The 11,694-nt window shown below is 40.4% G+C and overlaps 1 protein-coding gene across 1 annotated transcript in view; it reads right to left on the bottom strand.

Annotated features, from left to right (window-relative positions):
- Window positions 1–4,731: 4,731 nt before the first annotated feature.
- The window catches only part of foxo1a (forkhead box O1 a), a 29,376-nt gene continuing 22,413 nt past the window's right edge, over window positions 4,732–11,694 (bottom strand). Inside the window, exons 2-3 of the mRNA XM_067595234.1 lie at window positions 9,550–9,741; window positions 4,732–9,070 (exon numbers count right to left, since the gene is read on the bottom strand). Of these exons, the coding sequence (XP_067451335.1) occupies window positions 7,886–9,070; window positions 9,550–9,741 (1,377 nt within the window). The 3' untranslated portion in view covers window positions 4,732–7,885. The remainder of the gene's footprint in view (window positions 9,071–9,549; window positions 9,742–11,694) is intronic.

The following is an 11,694-nucleotide window of genomic DNA, read 5'->3' as shown; positions in this document are numbered from 1 at the left end:
AGAGGCATGTGGGCCAAACAGAAGGGTATTTGGGGCAACCAGAAGGGTACTTGGGCCTATCAGAGGGGCATGATACAATGGGAACTTTGGTCAATAAGAAGTATGAGGGCATACAGAAAGAAAATTTGGGCTTACCAAAGGAGCACTTGGTAAAATCAAAAAGGCACTTGAGCTTGAAGGAGACTTGGGCCAACCAGAGGGGTACTGGTGTCAACAAGAAGGGCATTAAAGTTAACTATGGACATGGGTATGTGGACTTACTGAAGAAGTACTTGGGCAACCAGGCAGGCATTTGGGCTGACTGAACACACATCGGCCCACAAAGGCATGAATTTCACTATCTCATTACATTAAATGCATGTTGCTGCATGTGATGCTTTAAAACATTAGTCTTTTTCTGTCCAGACCATATTTTGTGGTCCAAACTTATTTTTTATATAATGGTATTTTGCAGTTTTGACATTTCTGTTTATAGGGCCTTCAGGTTAAAAAAAAAATTTCATCAAAAAACACTATGAATATAGGTAAGACAAGCAAACTAAACAATGTACCAAGTGAACTAGGAAATAAAAATAATATGTTAATTTATGCTGGGCTAGGGTGCAGCAGACAAGCTCATCTGAGGCTGGTGACCACCCATGGGTTCTGTCATCCACGTCGGCACTTCACTAGTTACAGGCCCCATTGCTTGGTGTCTTTTGGGCCCAAAGTCTCTCTGAGACTTATTTGTGTCACCTATGGAGCCCTGGAGACACACCCTCAACACACACACAACCGCCTACAGACACACACACACAGCTATTCATGTTCAGGCTTGCAGGATAGTTAGAAAAGATAAGTGTGATGAAGTACAGTAGATACATATTTTATTTTTATTTTTCAACATATGAGTCCTCTCATTTACATTTTAAATGGTTTCAGTTGAAACAATCCTTAAGTATCTAATCTTCTAACCACTATTAACTGTTTAAACTCAGATAAAACCAAATGTATGCTGTTTTCTAGAAAACTGACTAACAGTACCTTGGAAGTAAATATTACAACTCTTAGTGGGACACCAGTTGAAAGAGTATACTCTATACTCTATTATAAATAACCTTGGTTTCTGGATAGATGACAAGTTGTACTTCAAAAAACATAATGATGAAAACTGGCATTCTTTTATAGAGATAAGGCATGTATTACCCAGAATTATAGAAAGCAAATTATTCAGTCAACCTTTTTATCCATTATGAACTATGGTGATGTAAATTATATGCACTCTCCTGCTTCTACTCTTAAACCCCTTGATGCAGTCTATCATTCCACTTTAAGGTTTATAACTGGAGATGGCTTTAGGACTCATCATTCTATATCAGAAAGTTGGGTGGCAGTCGTTGGCAGTGAGAAGAGAACGGCGCTACATTATATTTATACACAAAACTCTCCCTAGCAAATTTTCTGGGTACCTTACATATCTTATTAACTATAGTTCAATTTCACACTACACTAGGTCCCAAGACTATTCGGTCCTTGAAAATCAACACGTTAGTACTGAAATTGGGAAATTGGCTTTTAAATATTACGCTCCACAAAAGTGGAACAACTTGCAGAAGATAGTAAAATTAGATGAGCTAATCCCTTTTAATCATTTTAATCGTTTTTAGCTGACATAGGGCAGTGTGAATGTGTGTGTTTTAATTGAGCTTTAACTTTTATGTGTATAAATTGCTTTTTATTGCCTTAATATGTTTTCATATAATGTGTTTTATTGCGTTTATATAATGCTTTTATTGTTTCTTATATTTTATATTTGTTATTGTTATCTGTTCTTATTGCCTTTTATATTTGTTGATTATGTTAATTGTTTCTTATATTTTGTATTTGTATTGTAATCAGGGCGTCCTTGTAAAAGAGAGCTTGCTCTCAATGGCCTACCCCTGTAAAGGTTTGGATGAATGAATGAATTACATAGTTAGAGTTAGAAGATTAAGATTGAAAATTCTAAGATATTATGTGCAACAAAACTGTCGGTCTTTCACCAAAGTCACAGACTACTCTGACAGTGTATTGAATGAGGATATTATTGGATTTGGTCCAGGATTTGATTTTGTTTGGATGAGAGATTTGAAACTGTCAAGTCAAGTCAAGTCAGTTTTATTTATATATCACCAAATCACAACAGAAGTTATCTCAGGGCACTCTGATCATAGAGCAGGTCTACTCTTTAATTTACAGAGACCTAACATTGCCCTATGAGCAAGCACTTGGCGACAGCAGCAACTGTCTAGTTATTTATTTTCCCTCTTTGTTTTTACAGCCAAGGCGTGCACTGACCCACTGTACTGACAGAATCTAGCCTGTAACACTTTTCACATTAGATAAGCAAAGATTTGCAGGGTTACAACACACTTGCCCCTTCACAGATGTTTCTTGTTATTTTAGTGGTTATCAATAAATACCACACGCCACTTTTATTTAATCCTAACTCCCATTTCCCTCAAAACATGTATGCTTCAGTTGTGCATGATGAACATATTGAGGAATGTCATTAAGATGGGAAAAATCAGATAAGCATTTCAAACTGACAAAGCCAGCCTTCAGTGCTTTGTTAATAGACAAGTACCAGGAAGAGGCTTTGGTGACACCACAGATTTGACTATTGCCCACAGTATTCTAGTACTGTGAGAGTTCTGTTTGCAAATATTGATTTAACTGTCCAACTGAGGGAATGACAAGAATTTAGACACGAGGAGTGTGTATTCTTTAAAATGGTTCAGTCTCTGCCCATAATCAAAAGGCTGCACCTTTTATCTTCTTTAACTTGAGGCACAAGGAAATACTAGCTGGAAAAATGTGAAAGTACAAATGCAGCAATGAGAGTGAACTCAATGGCATATTACTACGTCCTCACACAGCATCTGTGTCCTGACATGGCCCCAACTGTCTAACCGCATTTTGCCTTCTCGCACCCAGGGGAACATAAGGATCGCATATGCCTTTGGCAGAAGTCCACACCCACATTCCTCAGCTATGTGCTCACAAGCGTTCTCTCTGCCCCCCTCTCCCTCCTCCCTCCCACTTTGCTCTGACACCGAAACCTTGACCCACATTGCTGTGCAGTGTAAAGAAATGCAAACACTCCAATTTTTCCTGGACACAGGGGGCAGTGAAACATACAGTGTACCACTTCTTGAACTAAACTGAGCCATACAAGCTCTCCTCAACATGCTACAGGCTGAACTGACTGTTATACTGTACATGTGGATTATGAAAGTTTATCCAGTTTCTGGGATGGTGTTAATTTCAGCTACGGTTGCAGGTACTTATTTTCTTCGGTGTGAAATTCGTCAGTGTGGAGGAAAAATGGTAAAGTAAGAAAGACTGTTGAGTATGAAAAGCAAGTCCAGACTGCAACTTCTTAAGAGCACTTCTTACCCGGGGATTTTTATGAGACTAGTCCCCAATGGCTTGTCTAGTTAAAGGTTATCTTTTACTTACAACTCAAAGCCAAAGACACTGGGGCCAGAGAGGCTTTGCAGTTTGCTGTCTGGGGTGACTGGGTTCAATGGTAGGGGGTGCATGGTGTGGAATGTGGCTGTAAGGAAAAGCCAGGAGGAATCATTATAGGGAAGAAATGAGACGCCAAAACCGGGAGTGCAGCACACAAGTAGAGGATTTTCACTCTTTTATAAAACAAGCCTCTGCACATGGTTTGAATCTCCTGTTCTGGGATCCTTTATCTTTCTGTGACAATTGTGTCCGTTCCAGTTTTTAAGCGTGAGCACTAAATGGAGGATGAAAGGGAGGAATGTACTGATTTACACTGCAGAAACTTTCATTTTTAAACAATATGTTGATAACTGACAATTTATAACGATTTTTGCTAAACAAGGTAGCTCCTGACATATTTTTTTCTTCTACAAACATAGCCAACGCAGCATCACGGTCAATACTACATGTTTCTAATAGCCCTCTGCAATTTACCAGCAGACTTGGCAAGTACTGTAGGTCTTATAACCCTACATGAGTACTTTGACCTGGAAATGTCAGTTGGTTTATTAATTGGGATGAAAATGTGACCTTAGATTAGACAACCTCCAGTCCTAATCATTTCCTGCCAAGCTAAAGGCATTCTCCAGTTTAGCTATCAGGGCAAAAACTATTCCAGATTGGAGTATTAGGTATACAAAACTTTGTGCACCAATAAATGAATGATTGACTGCTCTGGAGGCGGAAATCATTGGTTGAGCAGTGGCCGATATGAAGCCGAAGCTGAACTCTTGCTAGTAGCGACTGCTAGAAAAAAGAAGCAGCCATAACCGGATAGCTTAGCTGGTTTTCTAGGTTTAAAATGGCCAAATTAGCCTGTAGTCACTAAGTTACTTACTTGTTGTGATTATGAATAACTGTAAATGAGTAATAGTAAACCTAAAAAGTAAAGCTACCTACTGATACCTTACTTCTATTGTGAAAAACAGTGGTTTTCAGAATAGCTACCCACTCATGTTTTCAGACAACCAATTAGTTCAAAGGTCAACTTACTATCTTTTGAGCGTTTCAATCTCAATTTATAGTCTTCTTTCGAGCAGCTCTCTTATTTGTAACCAAAACTTATGTTGATATCAACTTCTACTTTCAAGATCTTCCTTATTCTTGAAATCAATGACGACTAAGTTGTGTTTTTTTGTTTCTTTGTTGTTGTTGTTTTTGTCAAAAGTGTAATGAGAAAATGTAAAAAATGGACAAATCTTTAACACAGAAGTACATTTATTCAGGTCTTAATACATTAATATTGAACAAGTTACATATTCTTATTGATTGCAAATTACACAACACAATTCCAATTTATTTCCTGCATAAGTTAAATGTAACAGATTTTTATTTTAAAATATGTGGGAACTCTTCCTCTTATTATGAGGAGCACTTTGTTATAAAATGTAAGTAAAAGTGCAACATTTTTCTATTGATAAAATTACAAAAATTGGTCCAGAATCTGCATTTTGAGCAGGACTTCTCTGACAGACTAAATATTGCGTTTTTCATTTTAAAAATGCAATATATCTTTACATTTTTTTTTAAAGTAATTTGCTTTTTGATGCTATTTTCTAAAAACTGTAGCTAAATACAAGAAATACAACATTGTCAGTTTACAAAAGCTTAGCATATCAATCACTGCATCATCTATTTTCTAAATAAACTTCATTTTTTTCCCCATACAACTATCTGGAACATAGAGTTTTGACAACAACAACACCATAGTATCTCACAGCGCTATGTTACAATAAAATATCTCTGTAATAAGTTCAAAAGAAAAAGAAAATATAACAATAGCAACATAAAATTAAGGAATACAATGCATAGATTCAATCATTTAAAAATGTAGATATAATTTACTTAGTACAGCTCTTTTACTTTTAGAGTGAACCCTGTGACACTGACTACATGGATTCATTACAGTTTATCCTGACTTGAGTGACCGGCACAAATATATATAATTCTGAACATATCACATGATAAAAATGCTAAATATATCACTTTGACTTCAAAGGCAAATTTGGCTATAGTACACTATGGCATGTTTGGGTAAGAAAAGGCAACACCTGGCACAAAAGCCAAACAGCAGCTTCTTTAACGGCTTCTCTGCAGAGCCTTTTGAAATGTTAAGAATTTCATTTTACTCTTCTCAAACCTGCTCCATCTCCCTGGCTTTCTTAAAATCTATGTCAGCGGTGTCAGATTATGTGCTATTACTGGTCTGGAGTATGCAAGTTTTCATTTCAGCCACATACCAAAATAAGAAAACTGCAAGAGCTCTTACTTCTGGTTGAAGGTGAACTTTCTGTTGGTGCGACTTGAATAAAAACTTGCATACTCACGGCCCCAACATATGATCAGACACCCATTGATATATGTGGTTTCTGAATAAAACATACAAAAGACATTAATTTGAATAGGCAGTTTTCAGTTTTAGTTTACCTCTAAGCCACTTGGTCTTTCAGCCACCATATCAGTCGACCTCATGAGAAGCATCTTCTCTAAGGTCGGCTAAATCCTGTACACTATAATTGACTCTGCATAATGAGTCTCTGACAGGCTGACAAGCTCATTGTTAGTACAGCAATAAGTGGGAAAAGCAAGTCAGAAAAATGCAAATATACAAGCTTGATAAGATACTTAACACTTAGTGGCGCTGTTCAGGGGCGACATAAAAAAAAAAAAAAGAATTAAAATAGGACTTTTAATGAAAAAGATGATCGGAGATATCAAGTCACATGTTACTGTTATATCAAATGTTTAAAAAGACACAGAGATAGGTAGAGGTAGGAAGGACAGAGTGAAAGTGAAGTCTCATTAAAAGCAGCAAAGCTGATCTGATTGACAGCATCAGAGGGCTCTTTTGGCCTAAAAGGAATCATACTGTACTAAATTAAATCAGTCACGCTAACCTTTTGAGACAAAGAGGAAAACGAAACAAGTTCTGACACTGAACAGGGGACAGGCTGGTAACTCACAGTGTCTTTAATGACAGTCACTGGCAGGTCTTGGACTCAGCCTTGGTGTGAAAACAACAGTAGCACTGAGAATATCTTTCATCCACTAACCTGCCTCGACCTCCTCACATTCACAGCGGCGCAAAGAGTTCAGGAACCCCTAACAATAACAATCTACAGTCACTCGTTTCTTCTTGGTTTCTAAAAGAAAAGTGAAAGCAGGACACTGAAAATAAAGAATTCACTGTACGTTTCTTCAAGACTGCTAGATTTGAGTATCTTCTGGACCGTAGACATTTACAATATAAAACCCTTCAAGCCTGCAGTCAATATCTACTTTGTTAGGCACAATAAATAGGCCCCTGTGGTATTAAGGTTCAGAGTGACAAACGACTCAGAACAGTTCTGATGTCTGAGTGCAGGTTATGCACCAGAATAAATCTATATTAACCACAAATAATTTAGGACTCAAATATATACTAAATCTAGTAAACATCTACTACATCATTTTAATATACATTCTTAATGTATGTACAAGAAATCAGAAAGGGTATTACCATTTTACAGCCTGATTGAGAGAGATCCTTGAGCACAGATCTGTCTACTCGACATGTGTCTAAAAGAATCTGATCCAGTTTTCTCTATGAGCTCATTTCTGCTGCCTTGATTTTTGCTTCTGTTCTGTAAACACGATTTACAGTCTTAGAAAACACACTACTAGACCTGATTTTACAAACTGTATGATGATATTATGTACATTCAGGCAAGAACAAAGTGAGTTATTATGTAACATCATCCAAGGATCCCTTGAGAGGTCTGTCTCTTAACATCATGTCAGTCCACAAAACCCATGAGCCAGATTACCTTCATAATTCGTCCGTAGTGGTAATCAATTATCACTACACTGTACATAAAAAGTCTGATTGTGAAAACACAATAAAACAGCATTGTATGTTGTGTGTTTGTGCTGCTGCTGCTGCTGATGAGATGTAGTTGGCAGTGTCACATGCAAAAATCGCGAACACTACCACTAAATAGTATCTGTAATCTTGGTGAGTAAACCAGAGAGGTGTGTTTCAGTTGGCTCTTATGTTAAGGCAAAATGTTTGGCACTTAGTTTTTACAGAATATTTGATATTTCAAAAATAATTCTGATTTCATCTTGACCAGTTCAGGGGCCCTAATGGTGACTTCAGCAGATCGTAACCAGTCTTAGTCTGCTGAAGTGATCAGAAAGGTATTTTTGAAAACAAAAATGTTGATGGTACAGAATCTGCAGGTGATGTTGAGATTAAACATCCTAGGATACATTTTCTTTGTCTCAAATGAGTTCTGATTGTGTCTTTTACCAAACGGCAACAACAAGAAGTCAGTTGAGTAGAACTTTTTTTTTTTTTTTTGCACTACAGTTTCTACCCTGACACCCAGCTATGTGTGGTGGTCTTCACCCCATGGGGGAAACCTTGCTGGGTCACCATTGGCTCAAAGTTGAAGTCCAGTGAGTCCCCGTCCATCAGAGTGTCATGGAGGACAGTCTCCATGTCAAACTCGAACTTCTCGATAGACATGTCATCCAGGTCACTGGGCAGCTTCTCCGGGTGCGAGGGCGGTGGCATACCTGGTCGACCGTATCCGTTGGTGTTGAGAGGGCAGAAGCCACCAGGCATGCCTCCACCGCTGAGGTGGCCCGAGAGGCCATAAGGCATCTGCATGGGGCTTTTGGTTGTAGGCAAACGCGTGGTGCCCCCGCTATGGCTAAGGGACATGAGCAAGCGGCCGTTCATAGCAGGTGACGTGGCCGGGGCTTGGCTGTGCACATTGTGGGGATGAGTGTGAGAGAGACTGTGCGGGTGACCGTTCCCTCCTCCCATGAGTTTGGCTGCATGCTGGCTGCTGCTGTACGGTGGCAGCATGCAGCCTCCGCTGGACTGAGACACCACAGTGTCCACTGACGGCATGAGCTCTCCGTGCTGGTCTGTATCTGACGTCAGCAGCTCCTTCAGAAGCCCAGGACAGCTGTACTGACCCATACCGGGCCCAAAGCTTGGCTTGCTCTCTGGCAGTGTCTGCAGTGGCATGGACGACAGGGTGTTCATTCCCACTTGGCCATACACACACTTGCGGTACTCCTGCTGAGGCTGGGAGCCCATGCTGGGAGAGCTGTAAGCAGGGTACCCGGGGCTCGGCTGCATCATAGGAGAGGGGGAGGACTGGGAGGAACCAGGGGTCGTCGCCCCACCTCCGACCTGAGAGTTGTTGGGTGAGAGCAAGTTCAGGTTGTCCAGAAGGTTCTCCATGACATTCTCAGAACTGTGTCCCAAAGAGCCCGTCATCTCTGTGAGGCTGGGCAATGTGGCTGTCATCTTGGCCCCAGGGGCTCCTGGGTAGCCCATGTGTACGTCTGCCTCCCCGAGGTCGTCCTCAGGCATGAAGGGTGAGAGGCGGCCGCTCAGAGTGCTGGCGTTGGAGCTGGTCCGAGGCCTGAAGCTGTTCCACGCATCAAAGTCGTCGTTGCTGTGGGAGTTGGGGCTGCCAGGCCACTTGGAGTAGGAGCCTGGGCTGTCAGCGCCTCCGTCAGGGCCGCCCTGCAGGGACAGCTGTGGGGAGACAGGGAGACTCTCAGTGTACCAACAGACATACTGTACGTGCCAGAGACAGTCAGGATAACATGTTTCTGGCTGAAACCTTTGGCAGTAAAACACAAGGTTGAAGCATACTTAAAAATCAAATACTCTTATTGCCAAAATACTGTATCAATAATGCAGTAATATGTAGAGAATAGATATCTACAGAGAGCAGAGTAAATATGAATACCAAACACATCAAGTCATTCTTAGTTAATGTTTTTCAGCTCTATCAGTAGAATAATAGAGTGATAATTTATGAAAACATTTATCGAAACACTATCAAAATCAGCTTCTTTTGTCTAAGAAGAACACTGGGCCACCTGATCGCCTTTTAGTAAATTCTTATTTGAAAGAAAAGACAGACAGTGGAGATAACACAAATCCTTGGCATGTTCAAACTGAGCTATCTCTGAGCACAAAAGCAAAACACACTTTCTTTCCTCCTTTACCTTTTTCTTAGCTGCTCTTCCTCTGCTCTTGGTGAGCTTGCTGTTGTTGTCCATGGAGGCCGCCCTGCGTCGAGGAGACTTGCCGCTCTTCCCGCCCTCTGGGTTTAGCATCCACCATGAGCTCTTCCCCGTCCCCTCGTTCTGGACGCGAACAAAGCGGCTGTGCAGCGACAGGTTGTGTCTGATGGAGTTCTAGAGTACAGGGAGAAAGAAAGAGAGAGAAAAGCAGGGTGAGGAGCAGACAAACAGACAAGAGCTTTGTGTTTGCCCTTTTCCGAAAACACCTCAGATTTGCCTCCACACACAAGTGCAAATCCGTCCTTACAGGTGGTTCTCTTTTGAAAACACGCCTGGCTTGACAGATGACTTAGAAAGGAAAAAAAAGGGAGATTTTAAGGTCACTCAACAATCTAATGCCATTTGCTATTCAAAGAAACACACACACACACACACACACACAATGGGTGTCAATAGGTTTACTTCATGAGCAATACATCCTGGGCTGAGCAAGGCTTAAACTGTGTACAGTCTTATCTCTAAACATATTGTACGTGCAGGCCTTTATTTCCTTCACAAAAAGAGTGGGGCCCATTTTAAAACACCATTATACCAACACACACATTCCACCTGACTGTGTCTTTTCTAAATCAGCACAAAATCAAAGGGAGGAAACAGACTAATCTTTCCTCCTTACAGACACATTAATACTGTGCTCTAACGTTGCTTAGTGACACCCCCAGTGGAAAAACAAATTTTTTGGTGCAGGAAGCTAGTGAAGCATTATTAAAACACGGCAAACAAAAGAGCGTGAATATTGGGCCAACGTCTGCTAAGCAAACCACTGAAAGTGAGGCATCGTTTCTGTCTGACTTTACTGTAACTACTACTGTACCGAGACACTCGTGTTACTCAACTTTCCAGACTTCATTTGTTTTTCATCCTGTTATGATTTCGAGAGTCTAAATCAGCCAGAACTGTTGTTCGAGTGACCATTTACCTTCAAGAGAGTAATTTACACTCTGTGGCTCTGTGTTGCTTTTTTGTGTCCAGGCCATAACATGAAGTAATGAGCCTTGGCCAGACATTACTGTGCATGCGTAAAGCTTGTTGTTTTGGAAAAAACGCTGGAACTCCCGGCACACACACACACACACACACACACATACACATACACACACGCATGCACAGAGCTTAGCGTGCATAGTGGCTAACGTCATCAAGCCTGTTCCTGCTGTGAGTCACTACTTCACATCTGGTTCACAGTCTGCCCTCTACTCTGTCTTCACCTCTGCTTCTCTTCATCTCAACCATCTCCTCCTCTCATTCTCCGCTATGAAATCTCATCCCTCTCGTCCGTGCGGTGATTCTTTTCCTTGTTGATTAATTTGTCGACTGGTTTTCAAATGTCAATTGTCATTTAGTCTATAAAATGTTATAAAATAAAGAGAAATGCTAATAACTATTCGGCAGAGCTCATGTGACAGCTTCAAATTGTTTGTTTTGTCCAATATTCCAAAAGCTCAAAGATATTTCATTTACAATGATAAAAACAAACAGAATATTAGCAAATTCTCACTTTTTAAAAGCTGCATGTCTGACTCTAAAGATTAAAGGGATACTCCAGCTATTTCATATTCCACTTTCATAAAGCTGAAGGACTTTCAAGAGACAATCTTTTAAAAAGGACGGCCAAAATCAAAGCAGAAGAAGCCAAGATATCCTGACTTTTATTCCCTATTGAAGTGTAAAAATGCTGGAGCCTGCATTTCCAAAATAATGCAACTCAATAGTCTTTTAGCCTCAAGTCTTTTAAAAAGCTCCTCCAGAGCCACAGAAGACTGTTTTTTCTCAGGCTGAGTAGGACTTCTCATAACGAGTAAAGTGACCTCCGTGTGTACAATTGGTGTAAAAATGTCCCTTTAATCAATAACCAGAATTGCTGTTGACTCAATTTATGACGATCAACAGGTCAATTATTAGACTACGCTGCTCTACTATCGCTTCCCACTTCTGCTATAACGTCTCCTTTCATTTTTCTGTTCTTCATTCCTTTTTTCACTTCTCCTCTTCCACGCCTTTCTGTCTCTCCTTCTCTCCACCTCTTTGCGTCTCCTCACTGGCAGGACCTCAGGCTCTAGGGCACAT

This window comes from Thunnus thynnus, chromosome 7, assembly GCF_963924715.1.
Source record: "Thunnus thynnus chromosome 7, fThuThy2.1, whole genome shotgun sequence".
Classification (NCBI taxonomy): domain Eukaryota; kingdom Metazoa; phylum Chordata; class Actinopteri; order Scombriformes; family Scombridae; genus Thunnus; species Thunnus thynnus.
The sequence above is the reverse complement of the archived record's forward strand: the minus strand, read 5'-3'. Positions and strand labels throughout refer to the sequence as shown.